General features: G+C 36.9%; 1 protein-coding gene across 1 annotated transcript in view; it reads right to left on the reverse strand.

Annotated features, from left to right (window-relative positions):
* Positions 1 to 1,827: 1,827 nt before the first annotated feature.
* Positions 1,828 to 23,093, reverse strand: part of LOC131929218 (cationic amino acid transporter 4) — a 40,615-nt gene continuing 19,349 nt past the window's right edge. The window contains exons 3-13 of the mRNA XM_059285338.1: positions 15,597 to 15,713; positions 12,918 to 13,094; positions 11,824 to 12,037; positions 9,807 to 10,036; positions 9,031 to 9,218; positions 8,241 to 8,414; positions 7,839 to 7,955; positions 7,084 to 7,278; positions 6,209 to 6,319; positions 5,663 to 5,771; positions 1,828 to 5,314 (exon numbers count right to left, since the gene is read on the reverse strand). Coding sequence (XP_059141321.1) covers positions 5,133 to 5,314; positions 5,663 to 5,771; positions 6,209 to 6,319; positions 7,084 to 7,278; positions 7,839 to 7,955; positions 8,241 to 8,414; positions 9,031 to 9,218; positions 9,807 to 10,036; positions 11,824 to 12,037; positions 12,918 to 13,094; positions 15,597 to 15,713 — 1,814 coding nt within the window. The 3' untranslated portion in view covers positions 1,828 to 5,132. The remainder of the gene's footprint in view (positions 5,315 to 5,662; positions 5,772 to 6,208; positions 6,320 to 7,083; positions 7,279 to 7,838; positions 7,956 to 8,240; positions 8,415 to 9,030; positions 9,219 to 9,806; positions 10,037 to 11,823; positions 12,038 to 12,917; positions 13,095 to 15,596; positions 15,714 to 23,093) is intronic.

Genomic DNA, 23,093 nt, shown 5'->3' on the forward strand with positions numbered 1-23,093 from the left:
CCGGCTCTGTTTGTAAACATTTAGAGTGAACCACAGCTCACCAGACCTTGTGGGGGTGGTAGGGAGCGCATTTACAGCTTGTTTTCTAGCGTCTCCCAGAAGAGAATTATATTATACGAGCCGACCCGCGGCATATCATACGCCGCTATTTAGTTGTTGTTTTTTCTACTTTTCAGTTATTCATAATTTGTGAATTCGACACAACCAACCCTGCCACTGAAAATATTTCTTTAAAACACTATAAGTAGCTCGTTAAGGACGATAACCCCCCCCCCCCCCTGTTAAAGTAAACTCCACTTAGTTACCCCCCCTACGTTTAAAATCGTTTCAAACTAAATTTAAAATTATCTGCCCCTAATAGTTGTCACTGAACAGCTCACCAGACCATGTAGGGGTGGGGGTGGTAGGGAGCGCGTTTACAGCTTGTTTTCTAGCGTCTCCCAGAAGAGAATTATATTATACGAGCCGACCCGCGGCGTATCATACGCCGCTATTTAGTTGTTTTATTTTCTACTTTTCAGTAATTCATAATTTGTGAATTCAACAGTACCAATGCTGCCACTGAAAATATTTGCTTTAAAACACTAACCCCCCCCTTTCCCCCAACCCCTACCCTACACCCCCCCCCCCGTGAAAGCAGCCTCCTCTTAGTTACCTCCTGTAAGTTTAAAATCGTTTCAAACTAAATTATCTGCACCTAATAGCCGTCACCAAACCCGTCTCTATGATTGTAAATTGTAAACAGCGTGACCACAGCTCACCAGACAATGTGGGGGTGGGGTGGGGGTGGTAGTGATAGTGATAGAGAGAAAGAGAGGGGACTGCAAGGAGGCGCTTGCAGCTTGTTTTCTAACGGCTCCCAGAAGAGAATTATATATATAGATTATTATTATTATATTTAGAATACTTTTTAAAAAAACATATTTAGATAGTTTGGACAGCAAATATAGCTTGTGGTGTCTGGGGTGTAAAAAAATAGTTAAAATTTTAATTAATGAAATTAAAATGTGTATGTAGGCTCTGTGTAGTTTTTGAAAGCTGTTAATAATTATCAGACATTGAGGTGCAATGAGAGTCTCTAGATATTATACCATGTTAGCAGAAGTAACATCAATTCTACTTGCTTATATTGTATTTTTTTTTTTTTACATTTCCTGGCTATAATTGCCATTCTTATTTCATGTTAAGGCTAGAAGAAATAAGCTTTTCTTTCTCTACTTCAAATTTGTAAATTAATTTTATAAGCACATTGTTTCCCTTCTTGTTTCTTTTATTGTAAATTTTTTGATTTTCACACAAATATTTTAATTAGTTACCACTTTTAATTATTTGCATCAATCATTCATATATTGATTTTATATCCCACTTAATATGCAAATGATATTTTTTACTGTGAAAACTATTTTTGCTATTTGCATTAAATTAAGTTGTGTCAACTAATGGTTATGAAAATAATTTGATTCTACATTGTGTAACTGTGTGTATGATATTGGATAGGGCTTTAGTCTCATGCTACCAAAACTATTTTAATAATGCAAGAACTAAGGATTTATTGGGAGAGCACAAGTCTAACTAATAATGCATGATCATGATCACTTTTTTTTTTGACATACAAAAGTCAAATTAAAATAATTAAAAATGATTGTTCATTAGACATACAAAGATGAGTTATCTTTCTTTGTCCATTGAATATGAATAAGTTTTTTGACTTTCCTTTAAGAAGTCAGAGAGGTTATAGAGATCTAAATTAGGAGCTAACAATCCCCACAATCTATTTTAAGCTGATCACAGTCTCTTTTTTCTGGATTCAACCATAAAAAAATACTTAAAACTTAATTTTACTCATGAATATATATTTATTCACGGTTTCAACTGCACAATATTCAATATAACGATTTCTCAACAATACAATATTTAAGATCTTCAGTGGCACTATACATTAAAATAAATACAATGTACACAGAAAATTTGATTTAAAACATAGCACCATAAAGAAAAGAAACAAAGTGATATAACCAATCTGAAAAGAAACTTTCACAGCATAAAATTATATCAAATTACACAGGGAGCACTGGGTTACAAATGTGTCTCAAATATCACAGAAAAATACACTGATAATATGAATAGCATTTTCCATAAATATACAGTCATCACAAAGGCGATGTTAACTAAATAGTTTCTATAACATCAAATTGCAATCAATATCTGATAAATAACTTTGTGTAAAATGTTTTTAAAAAAAAATTATAAATTCAAGTTCACAACATAATCCCTTGAAGAGATGGGGCTCTTAAAATACTTATAGATAGCATCAATGGTTGGGTTGTGACATATGCTTTTAAAAGCTAATTTCTATTTTGGAATTTCTACATTTATTGAAGAAAATATAATCAAAGATCGATACACTAAAAAGGAAATTAATTTACAGGCATTGTACACATTGAAAGTGGCATACATTTTTAAAAGGTAGAGACTAGCTTAGAGTGATTAGCATATGTAATTTTTACTACTTCGTGTCTAAAATCATTTCAGAATTTAACTAGTTCATTCAAGTGTTTTATAAAATACATCTTATCAATGTAATTTAAAAAAATACAAGAAAAGCAACACTTTTTTCTTAAAGTAATTTTTACTGAATTATCGTAAGGTAAAATACCCTTCTGATGAGCCACAGGACAGATGCAGTAGAGTTCAGCTGTCTTAATTACAACTTATTAAATCATTTGCTGAATTTGTTAAAATATAAATTGAGCAAATATTTACCTTGATTTAATTACATGAAGCCCAAATACTGTTTTACTAGATGTCACTGCTTTATGTACCTAAAAAATCAACAATACTGACCTAGGTGATATGTTATAAGTAAGATTGACTTTATCTCATAAAAAATCAATAATCTAAGAATAAAATAGAAGACAGCATGAAATTGGGTAGCATTTTTCAGTTTGTTTTAAATGATGCTACATTTTAAAACATTTACTTGTTCACATAAACAAAAAATAAACATTGGAAGTACATTTTACAATGGGAGCTGCAATACAAATGATTTTATTATAAAATTTAAATAGAGGTTTTTTTATCCAGATATGCACTACTTGTACTGGAAATATCTTCAAAACAAATCTACAATGTAAGTCGTAAATAATGTATTGAGTTACAGAAGTAATTTTTTTTTTTTTTTGGCCTGACAAATTAAATCAACACAACTTCAAAGGTTGCTAACACTTGATTTGTTAAAAACAAAAATCTAACATAACCTAGTGCATGCATTGCTGTAGAGTACACTAAGAATTTCTGACAAAACAAAGTGTGTTTACTTGAGAAACAAATAAACTATACACAATAGGGGTCTTCCATGAATTACATCGCACTCATAGGGGGGAGGGGAGGTCCGTAATTTTGTGATGATGTGTGATAAAGAGGGAGGGGGTTCACACTTTTGCATTTTTTAAAGTAATGTTAGAAACTGAATTTTAGCTGTTGTTTAGAAAATTGTTTTAATAATTTGTAATAGAAATTGATTAGAATACTTTATGTTGACCAAGCACAGTCAATATTCAAGAAAAAAAATAGATATTTAAAAAAAAATTCAACTACAGTTTTGAGGCTGAGGTGTGATGTCATTTTAGAGGGTGGAGGTCAGGCTTTTTGTAATGATGTGTGACGGAGTAAGGGTGGTACGTAAATATTGTTTAAAAAAATTTGATGTAATTTATGAATGACCCCATAGCAAAAATATATTTTAATTCTCATCATAAAAGCATCAAACTACTACAGTACTTTCAACATCTCAGTCAAAAAAATGTTCCAGACAAAAATGCAGCAATTATGACTCTATGAACTTAAAAATTGTAAATCATTGTAAATTTAATTTAAAAAAATTAAAACAATTCATGTAGATCTACATTATATCAAGAAATGCTACACATGTTAAGTTGTGAAGTGACATTAACACAGGGAGATGAACACACATTTTTTAATAACTTACTATATTTGAAATAAACATTTCTTAAGTTGGTATGTTTGTCAGATGCAAATAAGGTTTCATATTGTTTTCCCTTATTAGTTTTTAGGTATTATGCACATTATATAATATAAAGCACAAAAAATTACACTGTCTTAGCAAAATTTTGGGATCAAAATGTTGATAAACTGACTTTCTAATGATGTAATAAGCATTTTTCTCCGTTTTTTTGTAGAAAAGAATTGTTTGACAACGGGAAAAGAGGGGGTGGTTTCCTAGAAATGTTTTGTGCTGTGGTGGTCTAAGGAAATGTTACAAGCCTATTATGTTGATGGAACTGGGTCATAGATGACATAATTTTTTATAAAATATTCTATACAATATCCCTTACCCCATAATATTTATGAGTAGTAGAATTATTCCCAAAATTATTCTACCTACTTATTTGCCTTTCAGGTATTCCCCTCATTATCTGTTCTTAAGTTATTTTTTTCTAAAGGAATTCACTGGATTTATTTTAAAATCATACAATACAACTTTACCATTTTGACTTATTGGTAATCAGAATGTTAAAAAATACAACCACATTCCAACTCAAAACTTTTAAACAGAATGGACATATTGCTAATTTTAAAGCATAGTTATATTGAAGCTATAACAGACCAATGAACATCTACAGCGTATGATTGATTTTTCCCTAAGCGGTCAATGATTTAAAATGTCAGAAGTATTAAAGAATACTGCATTAGCACAACAATAGTTTCATTAACAAAGAAAATATGTCTTTTTATTTAAGTATGTAGATGCACTGTTGCAGAATATGCTGAATATTTCTAAAAAAAAAGTATGAAATTAACTGAAATACGTCTTACACAAATCATTATCGAACTTTAGCCTTAATTTTTTATTAGATATAAAATCCTTCTCTAAAAAAATTTCTCTTGGAAATAAAACTGTAGCATTTAATTACTCTACTGCCATCAATAGAAGTTCATAATGTGAACTTTAATTATCAGTTTTTGAAAGTTTTTTAATGTAAGAATCAAGTTTTTCCTATTTCTAGAAATAAAATACAGGCTGGCTGAATCATTTTTTAATATTAATACCTGATTTAGGACTAGTTTCAAATACAACTCAAACCAAACGCTACTTTTTTTTTCATCAGCTGCTACTGGTATAATCCCTCATCTTTACGCTGGGGCTGTAATTCCTTCACTTCCTCTGTCATGCCAGATATTGTATTTTCTGGTATAGTTGCATCTCCTGTGTATTCCACCATTGGTCCATACCCTTGAGTTTTCTTATTTTCTCGGCTATAATGAATGCCATATACAAAATACACCAGTAATCCTGAAAAAAAATTAAACAATTTTCAAGCACTTTTCTATAAATTTTTCTATATTTTATTTATATGAAAGGTCCATTCTTATTAACATTGTAGAATCCTTGCCCAGTTGAAAATATTATACTTTTTGTATTTTGTATTTGTTAAATAAAATTTCAAATTTATTAGTTTACGCAGATTTCAATTATTATTATTTACTAATTATTGCCTGGTTTGTTAAAGGAGTAAATGCTACTGTGGGTTAGTCCATTACTTGCCCTCAAAAACAGTGCAAAGCATAACCAAGCTTTTAAAATTGATAAATACAATTATGCCAAAGACTGACCAGAATCAAGCTATTTTTACAAACATACCAACAGTAATCCAAATGACCAATCGTAACCAAGTTAACTTTGTGAGTGACAGCATTAGGGCAATGTTGATCAGCATGCTCAAGGCTGGCAGTAGTGGTACAAAGGGAATCTGAAATTTAGTGCAGCCAATGGAAGAAAGTTTAATATGTGTAAGAAATCATAAAAGAAAATATTCAGCTTTAAAAAACAGTCTGTATTTATAAAAGCTACAAAGTTAGTTCCATAAAACATGTAATGGATAAAGTGTGTGATAATTTATAGCCTTTAAGGGTTTAAAACCAGTGTGTGTGGGGGGGGGGGGAGGGGAGGGGGGAAGGCGACAGATTTTCAGTCTGAATGTGTTTTACGAGGGTGGGGGGGGGGGGGGGGGGGTTTAATCCATCAAAAACATAATGTCATTAACATGGTTAGTAAACATGGCCATTTTTATCCGCTCACTCAATAGTTCTGATTATAACAGAACAACACTAGATAGGTAAGTTTAACCAGCAAGATATGAATAATAGGAGTTTGGACCATGATTATAAGGGGGTTATCAGGACTCACCTGGAAGGTAAGGAATGCATCATTTTTCTCATGGGCGACTATGACGAGATAAAAGATAACGATGAGGAAACTAAAGATGACAACCAAAGATACAGACCACCATGCTGCTTCCTGAAAATAAATTTAATGATGACATTTTTTCGAATTCAGTATAAAGCCTACAAGTTCAGTGTAGAAAAATTGTAAAAAAAAAGTGAAAATAATAAAGTAGACCTAAATAAAAATGTGACTTGGGTTAGTGGGCTAATGAAAGACTTTTCATTTTTGATGTATTGATACATTTTCAAGGTTTTTTTAGTTTTTTCATTTCTCCCTTCCCATTTAATTAAGTTATTTACTTCTATGTCATCATCATCATCATTTCCAGTTCGTACCAAAGACACATGGGGCAGATGAAGTAGAGTTCATCTACTTCAAAGACCTCGGCATGTGAAGGGATAGCGTGGTCAGCACTGTGCCCAGCCGCCTTTGTTTTCCTAACCCGAGTTAGTTACCCATCAGAGCTGGGTGGACTCAGAGACGTTCTACTGACTTGAACCCGGATTTGAGACTCGGATTAGCAGTCTAGCTCTCTACCACTTTACTACTATGTAGAAAACATTGTGAATAGAGTGGTACACAAACAACAGCTCTATACACTATGTTGCACCTTCTAATAAAATTATGAACAATGAACCCCTATGAAGTACACTATTTCACACTTACTTTTAAGTAGCTAGCGCCTTCTATAACAACCAAGCATAGCCCAATCATAAAGACACCCATTAGAACTACAGCACTTTGCACTTACTTTTAAGTAGCTAGCGCCTTCTATAACAACCAAGCATAACCCAATCATGAAGACACCCATTAGAACTACAGCACTTTGCACTTACTTTTAAGTAACTAGCGCCTTCTATAACAACCAAGCACAGCCCAATCATGAAGACACCCATTAGAACTACAGCACTCTTGACACCATCTCCTGGTTCAAACCGCCTCAAAATGGGAACTTGTCGGAGATTCTGGCGCAGCCGGCCAAAGTCATCATGACTTTTAGACTTGGGTAGCATGCTGCGTTTGTCAGATTGCTGAAAATACAGGTTAGAATCTTAGTTTTGTCACATGTGGAATTTACACCACTAAGGTGATAAAAAGTAAAATTACTCACCTACAGAAATATATTTAATTTCTTGCTGGTGTGAAAGTGTTGATTTAAAGGCTTACAATGGTTTTACGGTTTTAAGTTTATTTTTGGCAAAAATTAAAACAAGAAATGTGATATCCAAAAAATTATTTCGAAACCTCCACCCCCTCCCCCTCTAGATTTGGAGCTGGATAAGGATAGTGCAAGTATAATTTATATTCCCCAAAAGAGAGGGGAAGTAATTGATTAGCAAGGTAATTACAGAAGACAACTAATTAGGGGTTTAATGTGTTTTACCAGTGGTTCTTAACCCTTTGTGAAGATATTGAATCCATCTTAATAGGAAAATTATAATATGATTATTGATTTAGGTGTATGTCTTGAGCACCACCGAATCCCTGATACTGACTCACAGAACAACTGGGGTTCGATCGAACCCAGGTTAAGAACCCCTGTCCTTGACCCATACTGCTGAATGGTAATTATTTAATTAATGAGACTTACTTTAACTGGGGTAGTTGGGTCAGATTTAGACAGGGGCGTGGTTTCATTAACTGTGGTCATTGATGGTTCAGAAACAGACGTAGTTGTTGTTCCTGCTGGCTGCTCTTCAGGCTTGAGCTGTTAAAAGTTTAACTTTAGCTGTTAAAAGTTTAACTTTAGCTGTTAAAAGTTTAATTTTAGCTGTTAAAAGTTTAACTTTAGCTGTTAAAAGTTTAACTTTAGCTGTTAAAAGTTTAACTTAAGCTGTTAAAAGTTTAACTTTAGGCATGACTTTGTTACACTAGTCAATTTTATATTCTGCTTGAAGTAAAAATGACATTTTTATTCAAGAAAATTCTAGAAATTTAACTTTAAGATCGATATCATTAAAACCAATTTTTCACTTGACAGTTTTTGTTTTACCTTGAACTGACATTTGCTGACTGGCTGGTATCGGAGAATTATGATGCTGGCAGCCACGATAGTGTAGCCAAACAAAGTTCCGATGCTCATGAACTCGACCAACGTGGAGATTTCAAACAACAGGGCCATCAGTGCTGAGATCAGACCAAAGACAATCACGGCAAATATTGGAGTCTGGTGGAGACAAAAGAGAAGTTTTTAACGTTGTGGGAATAATAAACAGACAGTTGCCTTGGCAATATAAACATTAATATGTTTTTAAAAATTAATGTTTTATTAAAAGCTAATACCTGTGGGAATAAAATTTTTGTAACTTAGAAAAATCAATATGAAATATGACTTTTTTAAAAATTGTATTTTGTATTTAGAACCTACAGCCATTGATTCAATTTGTTAATTAGCAATAATATGAATTTTTAATACATGTCTATGTACCACACTAACAATTTTTGAATTTTTGCTAAGCAACTATTATTGCTTTTATAACTTAGGTAGTGTGCTAAACTACATCACACAATCATGTGGCCAAAAATTTACTTCAACTACCCAATCAAAATGTTAAAGATGGCTACTTTTCTTTCACCTAGCCCACTTCTCAGCTTTCATTATTTAAATAAGCCCTACATTATTTAGTCCAAAAAGAAATCTAATTTTTTTTTCAAAATGTGGACTTGGCATAGTTGGCCTCTATAGTACTCCTCTTTTGCTTTCAGCAAACCTGCTCTCATTCTCACATCCCTATTCTTTCTACTATGCTTTAAAGCTGGATCTGCCCACTAAAATCAGTTACCTGTGTCTTAGGATGGATGTAGGCCAGGAAATGGAACAACAGCCCATCCTCTGCCATAGCGTACACAGATCTGGGTAAGGAGAAAGCCCCGCCCAGGAGGGAGGTACTGATGCCAAGCAGAGTACCACCAGCAACAATATATTTGGCCCAGTGAGCACCAACCTCATCGAAAGCAAATGGGAATGCAGCTAAAAATGTAGAAAATATTAGTAATGTTACTATTAATTTTTAATAGTAATAAAATCATTTTTAGAACCAATTATATTTTGCTCACTAAAAATTTATTACACATACTAAAATGTAGATGATGTGCAGACTTTAAAATTCAATTTTGCACAAGGGCTTTGCTATTTTTAAGTGTTAACAAGTGTTGTTTTTAACTTAAAACAAAATTATTTTAATTAGGAAGATTGTAGCAATGGTCTCAATTTATGGTATATTCTTAATTGCTCAGACCACTAATTTCTTAATTATTTTCTAAAACTTAATGATGGCCAGAATTAATTCAACTTTGGAAAGCGATTTTATTAAAATAATGTGAATGACGTCGATTACCAGGAATATAGGAAGAACAAACTTAATAATATGCTACATTATAACAGGATCATGTAAACCTATGTGAGAGAGCTTTTTCTTCAATAAAACTATTAACTGTATAACCTACTCTATTCAGATTTTATAGTTATTAGAGTGCGGATATTATTACCTACACAGGCGATTGTAATCAAATTTTAGAAAAAGCAATTTTCTAAAGGCATCTAATGATGTTGACGAACCTGAAGTATTGGTGTCATAAAATGGAATCATGAGGGTCAAACTGGCGGTGGCCAAGAGATAAAGGCAGGTAACTGTGAGCAGGGATAAGACTGTGGCCCTTGGAATGCTCTTCTCTGGATCTCTGGCCTCCTCACTGGCAATGGCGATGCCCTCAAAGCCGATGTAAGCAAAAAAACAAGTGGCGGCGCCGGAGATTGTTCCTTCAAAGCCAAACGGCATGAAGCCGTAACTGGATAAAAAAATAAATTGGAGCAATTCGATATATTAAATTACAAGTAATTATTCAAATTACAATTTAAATTTTTGAAAAAAAAATAGTTTTAGAATCTGTTTTTTATGTAAATGAAAATTTGTGTAGTACATTTATCAAAATAAAACATTATATAAATTAGAGGAGTGTATTGACAGAGGTCAGTGGGCATAGATTTTTTTTCTTTTGTTCCATTTAACATACACACAATAAAGAGAAATAGGGCAGGTGGAGTACTGAAAGGACAGTTATATTATAGACTATCTGCATACACATGCCTTGCCAAGGTTAATCTATTTTAAATCTACCAACATGGGAACAGAACAAAACCAAACAAAAACACAAAAGAAAACACAAACCCAAACACAACACAATCGCGACACACAAACATAAACACAAACATAAAGCAAAATGCAAACACATACACAACGCTGTATCCATGACCCTGTCATTTGAAGGGATAGTGTTCTCAGTTCTATGCCCAGCTGTATTAACTTTTTTTAAGTTACACAGAGTACCATCAAGGTGATCTGAACTCGAGATATTCATCTTCGTTTCCTTTATTTTTTCCAATTTTTCCCCCTAGCTATTCATTAATATCAGCATTTTCTCCACTAAACCTCCCAGTTAAATGTCATACTAAATTGTAGCAAATGGGATGCTAGTGGTAAATGTCATGAAGGTCAAGAAAAGACAACTACAAGTCAAGAAAAGATAACTAAATGTTGACCTTTCTAATAAAGTTTAATACCAACATTGAATAAGGCAATATTGATAAGCTCTAAAATGACTGGTAACTAATGAAATAAGGGGTCATCCATAAATGACGTCACGCTTTTTTGGACGATTTTTACCTCCCCCCTCCCCTCCGTCACACGTCGTCACAAAAAGCCAGACCCCCCCCCCCTAAAATGACGTCACACCGCCACCTACAACCCCCCCTCAAAATTGCAGTTGAATTTTTTTAAACATCGATATTTTTCTAAAATCTTGTCTAAATTATTACAATTTATTAAAACAATTATCTAAAATGCGAAATAACGTCTAAAATTCGTTTTCTAACATTGCTTTTTTATAAAGCAAAAATGTGACGTCGCAACATCTGAACCCCCCCCCCTCCCCCTCATCACACATCGTCACAAAATTACGGACCCCCCCTCCCCCCTACGAGTGTGACGTCATTTATGGATGACCCCTAATGGGAAATAGCTTTCATATAGAAAAATGTGATTTCCATTTGGAAGTCAATTGATTTTTTTAAAATATCTGATAAGCACCCTAACATTTTACATTTATGATCTCTTTAATATTTAAAAAACATCAATGTTCTACGTATAATATAATATTTGAAAAATATAAAGGGAAGTTTTGTAATAGAAAATGCTCACTGTTAGAAATAGCCATTTTAAGAAATATAAACTGAAAAAATATTTCAATAATAAGAAATTAAAGAAAATTAAAACATTTTATTTTAGCCTAATTGACACTAATTGTTAAAAAAAACTATCTTCAATATTAATAAATAACTCAATAATAAAAAAAAAATTAAGTTAGTCACCCTCAGACAAACTAATTAAAAATAAGCATTAATTATATTCAAAATGTTAGGCCTACATCAAATTAATTTAACTATAAGCTTGATATTGTGTGCAGAAGAAAGCAAACCTATATTTCTAACACAGCTGGGGGGAGATAACTGTTAAACGTTTTTTTAAAGAAGCCTTGATAAGATAACAAGAAAAGAAAAAAGTATTAGAGTTGTTTACCCTGAACTGGAAGACCACAGGCTGGTATCAGCAAAAGAAAATCCAGCAATGATGATAAACAAAAGGACGAGGGTGTTGAGAATGGTGAACACGCTGTTGAAATTGATGGAGATCTTAGCACCAAAGCCAATGATGGTGAAAGCAACGATGGTGATGCCGGTGGCAACTAGGTCGGGGTACTCGGAAACCCATTCGTTCTCGTGTGACAGACGACCTGAATGTGATCAAACAAACGTCAGTTTGGCGTCAAGGGAGATAATTGTTACATGACAAATTTTGTAGTTACATCCCATTAGCACCTGTTGTTGGAGGTGAAACTAAACTTTATCTCCCTTTAAACCAGGTTGCACTACATACAATTTTTAAAATGAGAATGACACACGCATGTAGGTAGGCTTATTACAATATTTAAAAAAAATATTAATCTAATAATTCTATGTAACACTGTAATTGTTCGTTTGATATTTGATGAGTCAGAATAATTGTATTAGAATAATTAATTATGCAGTCATCAATATTTACATAGACTTATATTTTTAATCAAAAATATATAAATTAAATTAAGTCTTATTGCCTTTGCTTATTATATATACATATATATATATATATATACATATATATATATATATATATATATATATATATATATATATATATATATATATATATATATATATATAGCCTATATATATAATAAGCAAAGGCAATAAGACTTAATTTTATTTATATATTTTTGATTAAAAATGTATGTATATATATATATATATATATATATATATATATATATGTATATATATATATATATATATATATATATATATATATATATATATATATATGTATGTACATCTATATATATATATATATGTATGTACATCTATATATATATATATATATATATATATATATATATATATATATATATATATATATATATATATATATATATATATATATATATATATATATATATCTTAAATATTTATAATTTTCATAGACACTGTAAATGCATAAGTATTCAAGAGTGTATTTTAATAGATCTATATACCTTACATTGAAAGTTGAATAGTACATTAATTTTACATTAATTTTACCAATAGATTCAATGGTTCCGTTCCGGATGGCTTGGTTGAAGATGGCGTCCATGGCCCCACTCCACGCCCTGGCCACGGATGCTGCCCCTATCATGTGCTCCAGGATGATGTTCCAGCCGATGATGAACCCCCAGAGTTCCCCAATCGTGACGTAGGTGTACGAGTACGCCGAGCCAGCTGAACAGACGAGCGTAGAGAACGTTAGTGGCAAGCTGTGGCGTCACAAGGCGGGGGTGCTTACATCCTACCTAATGACGCCACTGATAACAAGGAGTAGCGTCACAAGGCGGGCGCGGGGGTGCTTATATTACTGGGTGACACCCGATCTGGTGACGCCATTGATAACAAGCAGTGGCGTCACAAAGTTTGGGCGGGGGTGCTTATATCACTGGGTAACACCCGACTTAGCGATGCCACTGATTACACGCAGCGGCGTCACAATTCGGGGGTACGGACCCCTCCGTGTGACACCCGACCTAGTGACGCCATTGATAACAAGCAGTAGCGTCACAAGGCGGGGGTACGGACCGCACATTGTGACACCCGACCTAGTGACGCCATTGATAACAAGCAGTGGCGTCACAAGGCGGGGGTACGGACCGCACCTTGTGACACCCGACCTAGTGACGCCACAAGCACATAAGGTTCAGTCTTGAGTCTCTAGGTTCGGATCCCAGGTTAGAGTCAGTGAGACATCCCTGAGTCCACTCAGCCCTTATGAGTATCTAGCTCGGGTGTAGTTTTATAAAAGCTGCTCGGGACTTAACTGAAAACTTTTTTTTAAATGTCGTCGTCACGGAAACAGATGAACTCTACTTCATCTACCATATTGACAGTCAGGTTCGAAAGGGTGAAAATCACTCACAATTATGATACTCACATAGCCGGTGATAGGAACAATCGAGGTACGGGGTCGACCATTCGGATTAAAAATAAACCAGTATGTCGATTGGTTGATAATGTACACACATCTACATACAGCTAGGCTTAATCAGTTTCGTTAACCAGCAGGTACATTTAGTGTTCGAAATGAGTAATAGACTTTTTTCGTTCGTTGATAAACAATAGTATTATTTTGCTTTCTTTAAAAAAGAATTTGGCTTTATAAACTGTTATAATTCAATTTCGGTTATTCCGAGAAGACACGGATTAAACAACACAAAAAAAGTTTAATTAAATGTTTTCACTGGATGTAATTTTTGTCAACACTTTTTTTTCAAGAAGAGGTGGGACGCCTTCATAAATGGGTGGCGGGGGGGGGGGGGGGGGGATAGCAAACAGGGCGCCATGTGGTCCCGTCAGTTGACATACTTTAATTAAACCAGGGAAAGTTTTGCCATCTTCACCCCCCCCCCCCCCCCATCAAGGAGAACCTTTTTGTATCCTTCCTAGACTCAGGCGTCTAATCGATTCTATAGTAAACAACATCATCTTAATGGTGTTATTGTTTTTTTTTTCTAGACAGCACCCACCGATAATGTAGACTGTGTCGATTGCTTTGACGGCTTTAATAAGGCTGACCAAACAAAAGATAAGTAGTTCTTTTGTTTTCATGTTGTCTACAGATTTATGTGACGCAGTCAGCTCTTTCTGATGTCATCGCTTGTGTTATCTATCCCACATTTCTCATGTCATCATCGACTTTGGCATTCTTGTTCAACCCCCTTCATGTACTACGTTTTCCATCATAGCCCATACATCATCCAATGCCATTACAACCCCAACCCCACTTTCGCCATGAAAGCCTCCACCCCTTCACTACTCCGCCCCTCATAACCCATACATCACCCAAGTTCATTGCACCCAAAACCTCGCAATACAATGCACCCCCCTCCACTACCCTGCCCTTCATCTTTCATAGCGCGCAACATCCTTCAAGTTCATTATACCCTCAGTCTCACCTCCGCAATGCGACCCCCCCCACACACACACTACCCCGCAATTCATATGCCATACTTCATCCAAGTTCACACCCCCCCCCAGCCACATCTCCGCCATACAATGCACCACCCCCCCCCCCCTACAACCATGCCCTTCATTTTTTCATAGCTCACTACATCATCCAAGTTGAATACGCCGCACCCCTTTATGCCTACTTCCCCTACCATTGTCCATTACACATGCGTCCACAACCACCCTACATCATCCTCCTGAGCCCCCCCCCCCCCCCCCCCCCCCCACGTCAAACTACCAATCAGCACCATACAGCCCCCCCCACGTCAAACCACCAATCAGCACCATACAGCCCCCCCCCCCACGTCAAACCACCAATCAGCACCATACAGCCCCCCCCCCACGTCAAACCACCAATCAGCACCCTACAGCCCATCACCTCCAACCACCAATCAACACCCTACAGCCCCCCCTCCAACCATCAATCAACACCCTACAGCCCCCCCTACCCCCAACCATCAATCAACACCCTACAGCTCCCCCACCTCCAACCACCAATCAGCACCCTACAGCCCCCCCCTCCAACATCAATCAACACCCTACACCCCTACAGCCCCCTACCCCCAACTATCAATCAACACCCTACAGCCCCCCCCCCTACCCCCAACCATCAATCAACACCCTACATCCCCCCTACCCCCAACTATCAATCAACACCCTACAGTCCCCCCTACCCCCAACCATCAATCAGCACCCTACCAAATCATGCAAAAAAAACAGACTCACCTTTGGGTATCCTGGCACCAAACTCCGCATAACACAGAGCACTGAGCAGCGCGGCGAATCCGGCAAACAAGAAACTCAACACGGCAGAAGGTCCGGCTTTCTCCCGCACCACAGTACCTGTCGATCGATTCAACAGTGAATGGTCATTTGAGGGGTAGAACTTTTGCCATAGGGGAGGTCATTTACATAGTTGAGGGGTAGAACTTCAACATTGAATGGTCATTTATTTACTTGAAGGGTAGAAACTTTGGCATAGGGGAGGTAATTTACATAGTTGTGGGGTAGAACTTCAACATTGAATGGTCATGTACATAGTTGTGGGGTAGAACTTCAACATTGAATGGTCATGTACATAGTTGTGGGGTAGAAACTTTGGCATAGGGGAGGTAATTTACATAGTTGTGGGGTAGAACTTCAACATTGAATGGTCATGTACATAGTTGTGGGGTAGAACTTCAACATTGAAGGGTCATGTACATAGTTGTGGGGTAGAACTTCAACATTGAATGGTCATTTACATAGTTGTGGGGTAGAACTTCAACATTGAATGGTCATTTACATAGTTGAGGGGTAGAACTTCAACATTGAATGGTCATGTACATAGTTGTGGGGTAGAACTTCAACACTGAATGGTCATTTACATAGTTGAGGGGTAGAACTTCAACATTGAATGGTCATTTACATAGTTGAGGGGTAAAACTCCAACATTGAATGGTCATTTACATAGTTGAGGGGTAAAACTCCAACATTGAATGGTCATGTACATAGTTGTGGGGTAGAGACTTTGGCATAGGGGAGATCATTTATTTACATACTTGAGGAGCAAGAACTTTAGTATAGAGGTAATTTATTTGCATACTCAAGGGGTAAGAACTAGCATAGGGGAGGGCAGTCCGGGCTTGACATACAATAGAAAGGTAGTTATTAAAACGACGGAGGGGGTGTTGTCGGTGCAGTTGACAGCAGATTAAGAAGGAGGCTGAACTGGCAGCCTAAACTGTTATTACAGCATTAAGAGCAGAATAGGGATCGGCATGGTAGAGACGGCAAAGCTCATTGTTACTCTACCTAAAAGTGTTTTTTTTTAGACTTTTTTCTCCGGGGTATGGGGGGGGGGGGGCTTGACATTTTCGGGGGGGACGACGGGGGGGGGACACTATTAAATTAAATTAAAAGTATATATTTTATACATAAATTCCATTTCGTTCGGGTAGGGGGGGGGGGAGATGAACCTCCCGAAGAGATGCATGGAACAAACTCTTGGGCAACATCTGGCTCTTCTTAACTTACTGCCCAAACCTTACGCCTTAACTGCCAACTGGCAGTTACCCAACCATTCATCAGAGTATGGAATCAATTAGAAGCCGTGTAGTAATTAGGAAGTGTAATACAAGACGTGTGCCTGCAAAACACCTGTTACACTGTTAACTCAATGATGCAGCTATCACATGCATATCAAAGGTGTTAGAATCTACTTACATTGAAATATTAGCCGCCATAGCGCATTGTTCTAAAGCCGGTTGAACACAAAGGACACGATGTATGGAATTTATTAGATCTTGCAATATAGATAAGTTTTATGAAGTGCTTCACCACTTGTGAGGTTGTCGTAATTAAATTCTAGTACGACCTCCGCGGATTTGATTACAAAGCTTCATTATTATTGGTTATCAGGCACGTTCTCAGTAGCGTAGCGGGGGGGGGGGGGGGGGAAGAGAAGGCGGGGTGGGGGGGACATATGTCCCCGGCGCCGACCTTAGGGGGGCGCCAGAATGGGTTGGAAAAATGAATTGAAAGGTTGAGGGGGGTGCAAATTGAAAGTTTGAGGGGGGTGGGGTGCAAATCGAAATCTTGAGGGGGGGGGTGCTAATCGAAATCTTGAGGGGGGGGGGTTGCAAATCGAAAAGTTTGTCCCCGGGCGCCGGGAAGGGTCGCTACGCCTCTGCACGTTCTTATATTAAGAAGGGTGTAGTATTCTCCACAACACTCAGTGAAAATCTACATTTGTTATACAATGAAATTTTTGCAGTGTCCCCATACGAAAAATATTGCGTAGCTATCGAGTGCCAAGCTCTTGTTCAGTATGAGGGTGTTGGTCTGTTGGACGTTCTTGTCCACTCAGTTTTTTATAAGCTGATCTTTCTTAAGTCGACACGCACGCCCACATCTTATATTTGCTGTAAATTGGTATGGGATGGCGTGGTCGGGTGGTAGAGCGTACAGCCAGTGTTTCTTTTAGACTTTTTTCTCCGTGGGGAGGTGGGGGGGGGGGGGGGGGGCGGAGGAGGGCACTTGATATTTTCGGCTGCCCTATGGACCCTTTTCTTTGGAATGGATTCTTCGATCATATTTTTTTTAATTACATTTTTTTTATAAACGGATTTTCAGGACTTTAAAAATACAAGTGTCATGCCCTACATGATTGATGTGATATTGTAAGATGTCATTGATTGTGTCCTACATGACTGATTCGGCATGAGTGTTTTTGATTGGGTCCAATGATAATGAAATATTACCTAAAAATATTGTAGTTTTTAATTAAAGATTCACACGACTTCCAAGAGCGGAAAGAATGTGGTTGTCCATTCTCTGAAATAATATTATGTAGTTGTGATTACAATTTGCAGATTAACTACTAAATACTAGAAACTTTAAGAGGAGAAGGGGCGGACACTGGTTTAAGTATATATTTTCTGTATAGTTTAATTTTTCAATTTCCTCCGGGGAAAGAGAGACGCCTAAAATAAACACTGTCCGTGACAGACCATCTTCTTTAACCCTACCCCCACCCCCACACACTTGCTACATTGTACTCATGTAAGATCAATAAACGAATTCTGTCCTTCAGATTTTTACTATCACTTCAGGCTGTTTATAAAGCCGCTGTTAAAACTGGACGTTTTGCACGTGTGAATATTTCCAGTTGGGCTCGATGCCTCAAGGGCATACGGCTTACATGTTGATGTCTTGTTAGCTAATGCGACCAGACAAGCGCTTGCTGCATCGTCCGCAATCCGATCAATATTTTCCCCACAGCCGCCGCCATCACGCATTCACCAACTCTACTCCAGCGTGTGTAAGTAAAATTGCTAAATAATATATTCAAAACAGTTAGTTATAAAGACATGTTTATTTTTTAAAACTATCTTTTTAAAAAATTCAACGAAAATTTTAAAACATGACGACAATGCCCACGCGCGTCGATGACCTAATTAAACTCCACAAGCCAAACTTGGCTGTCTCGCTCAGCCTCGTTCGGCGCGACATGAGAAACTACCGGAAGTTGTTGCTATAGTGCCGCAATCATGGGCCTCCCGCGGGGTGTTTAAGTATTCCCACAACGTTTCAAGCCGTTGCCATTAATTAGTTTCAGGGACGTTGTTGGGCAAGCCGCGTCAGAAAAAAAAATCTATACGTTTGTTTGTTTGTTTAAAACATTGTGATTATTATCCGAATGGACTATATTTAGACGTGAAACTCACTTTAAGCCTCGTAAACAGGAAATAATGATTAACCAATTGTTAGTTACTACCCCATCCAACATTTGTGCTGTAGATTCTAATATATAACCCTGGAGGGACATGACTGTGGAGTTCCATATCGGGCGTAGGGAGTTAGAGGGACATCCGGTTTGTTGATCTGGATTTAATGTATTCGTCTGGTCCCTCGTCAACTTCCTTCCCCGATACTTGAATTTGCCCCTTGTGTGACTTCTCCTTTTACCAGTATTCAGCGGTCCTGCCCCAACCCCCCCTCCCCGCCCCCACCAGAAACACATCTACTCACCGAACGAAATAGAATTAATTTATAAAATATAAACTTGAACCATTGTCCTACCTCATTCCCCGGAAATCTAATTCGCCCCCCCCCCCCCCCCGAAAGTTTCAAGTGCCCCTGGAGAAAAAAAAAGCGGGGGGGGGGGGGTCGGATACAATAAGCGGAAAGTAAGTGGTGTGCAGTGGCGTAGGCAAGGGGGGGGGGATATGGAAAAATATTTGAACCCCTCCCATGACCAATCCCTGGCTACGCCACTGGTGGTGTGTGTTCTTGAATGATTTTTTTAGGATTTACTGAATTTCAAAATGAAACTATGCTAAACTTTTCGTACGGTGCAAGCCGAATTATTATATAGCTGCAAAAATACACGATAAATCTTAACATGATTATTATTATTCTGGGTGAATAAAAATTGTTAGAAGTCCATTCAGTTGGCCTATCTTGATTGCATTATATAAACCACAAGAACAGTCAGAATAACAAACAGTGACAACTAACAATGGCCGTCACTTGTAAAAATAAAATGCAAAACACAGGTGAAAGCAAAGAAATATAACACGCGAGGTCCGTGATGGTACAAGCAAAATCTCCAGCATTCACATAAAAAAAAAACCTATGCCAACCCAGCTTTAATGGATATCTGGCATTAACCAGTGGTGGGGGAGTGGGTGGGTGAATGGTAGGTAGAATAGCCAGCACAGCCGTCCCATATAAAGCAATCTCTCAGATACGTTTATTTAAGATACTGGGATCATAGCTCACAATGATCATACAAATAGCTCATATTTGCTGCTCTATCGAGCGGCGCCTTTCAAATGTTTTTTTTTAACTTTACATTAGTTTAATGGAAAGTAAGGTGCCCAACCTCCTTTGTGTGTGTGTGTACGTGAGTGCGTGTGTGTTCGTGTGAGTGTGTGTGCGTGGGGGGGGGGGGGTTGAATCAAATACGTAAATGCAGAAATATGTCAAACTAAAAGCGAAAGAGAAAAAAAATGACAACGCCTACCCTACTGATATTCTGAAGAAATAAAATCTTTCACAGCTTTTTTTTAAACATTCCTGTCAGATTTAATGCCACGCTAGAGTTATCTACAATGGGGTGGAGGTTTTTTTTTTTATCCGTGTGATACGATAGCACACTCATTTTACTTGTTTGCATGCTAGTTGTTTTGTTTTTTTTAAAGTCGTCGAGTAAAATATTTGGAACATGTGTTTTCTCTCAGCGTTATATTATGCCATAGGCTTTTTGTATTTTACTTGTGTGCATGCAATTTTTAAAAAATCGCCCAGTAAAATATAAGGAACAGAGGCGTTATTTTGGTAGTGGTTTCATCACCAGCAACATACTAACGCAATCATTGGACGCTTATTTGTTTTTTTAATTATTTGAAAAACAGTTTTCTCAGTTTTATTGGGTTTTTTTTTTCAGAGGGGATGGTGTAGGCGGATGGTAGAGCTCACGACTGCTAACCAGAAGGTTTTAGCGTTTGGATCCCCAGCTCGAGTTCATAGGGCGACCTCTAAGTGCGCCCAGCTCTGATGGGTGCCTGGCTCACAATAGGGAAACACACGGCCGGCGCTACCTATAAGGCGAACTTGGCGGTCGCCTAGGGCGCCATCCCTAGGGGGGCGCCGAAAGGTTTAATCGCTATTATCAAAAAGTACCTAATAATTAATAACTTTGACTATCTTTGATAAACGATAGATGGTAATATACAAAGGAGAAGCGATCTATTTCGGCGCCCAGGACGAACTATCAATTTTGCGCCAACACCCCCAAATTAGGTCTATGTAGGCCTATATTTATTCGCGATGTTGAAAATGCAACCCCCATCTCCCTGATTTAGTAAGGTTTTTTTTTTTTATTTTGGTGTCACATAATTGATGTAGAAAACGATTAAATAAGTCCGTAATTTACATTTCGAACATTTCAAACAATTATCTAATTTTAATGTTGACTTAGTGATCGCTCCAGCGCATGACGGGGACGCTCCAAAACACGCGCAATTTTGGTTTTTCATAGGGCTTTATTTGAACACACTACAAAGAAAGGTAGACGTACTCTAGCTGAAAATCTTTAGTTTTTTTACTTTCTCGTATATACGTAGTATAGAGAAAGTATTGTAATCGTGCAAAAAAAAAAAATCGAGATTTTTACAAATCTCGACGTTTTACACCTCACTGATACGGAAAAACATAATTTTGCAATCTTGTCCGTATGTCTGTGTGTGTGTGTGTCTGTCCGTGTGTGTGTCTGTCCGTGTGTAAACACGATAACTTGAGTACCGTTACAGCTAGGTTGATGAAATTTCATATATAAGTATTTTATCAAAATCGTAGATCCGTATCAACTTTTGAGCGATTTCCGATAACCGGAAGTGGTACTTTTCCTACTTTGAATTTTTTAAAAGCCTATAACTTGAGTACTATTTCAGATAGATAAATGAAATTTCACATGTAAGTAAAAGATCTAATTCTCTACCTTCTGTTAAATTTTGAGTAATTTCCGTTGACTGGAAGTAGTAATTTACGCTACTTCCGATTTCTCAAAAAACTAATGTAAATTTTTAAAGTACTAATAATATTGCGCACTATTATACGCGTTTTTTATTCGGCGTTTGCTTGGTGCGCAATGTTTTTTTTATGAGATTCTATTCTATTTTTAAAGTTTAAGTATTTAAAATGGATTAAAAATCATAACTATATCCCCAGTTACCATCCCCTGTTGTTTTATATAAGAATATTCGAGAAAGTTTAGGGGAGATCACTACCGGTTTATTTTTTTTAGGAATCTAAATTATCACTCTTAAAGTATTAATATATAATATTATATAGGCTAGAACTTCGTAAGCTTTGCTTTTTCAAATAATAATTTTTTAATATTTATTCGATAATAATCTTAAACAGTTAACGGTATTTGAATTTCTTGAAAGGCCTCACTTTTTTTTCATTTTGGCATAAAATACAAACAAAGCATTTTGTATACATTATCATGTCTTATAACGAGTGTTATTAATATTACTTATATACATCAGCATGTCTTATTACCAGTATTACTTTTATCATTTACTAAAACAGCTTTGGCAGTTGGTAAGAGTGGGTTTTTGAATACATTGGTTGATATGAACTCCTAGTGTGTGACTAAAAGAAAACATCTAAACTAAACTGGAGTAACAATTAATTAACGTTTATTTTCTGTCGTAGTTGTATGCAGGGGCGTAGCGAGGGGGGGGGGGGCGGGGGGTGCGGACCGCACCGGGTGACACCATTTAGGGGGGGTGACACCAAGGCAAAAAATAGCAAAATATATAGAGAAAAACTTGAGGGGGGGGGGGTGCAAATCGAAAGTTTGAGGGGGGGGGGTGCAAATCGAAAACATGAAAGTTTGTCCCCGGGAAGGGTCGCAACGCCTCTGGGAGGGTGACACCATTAAGTGCCGCACCGGGTTACACCCGACCTCGCTACGCCACTGGTTGTATGTTTAAGGGTCTTCGGATGGTGGTTTATTACGTGCATCTGGATGCCTTCTTCTATTGGGAGGTTTACGTTGCAAATGCGGCATTCGTAAGTAGTTACGTCTTGGTGTTCTTGCTTGCAGTGCATATCTATGTCGGTGTGATTTTTTTTTATCGACACAGACGCTGCATTGTTTGAGATTTTTGTGTGCTTTGTTTTCACGAGCTTCCGCTTTCGAAGACGTTTTGTACTTCTTGGTGCAGA

This window comes from Physella acuta, unplaced genomic scaffold (genome assembly GCF_028476545.2).
Source record: "Physella acuta isolate Inbredline_101_S28 unplaced genomic scaffold, ASM2847654v3 ptg001600l, whole genome shotgun sequence".
NCBI lineage: Eukaryota > Metazoa > Mollusca > Gastropoda > Physidae > Physella > Physella acuta.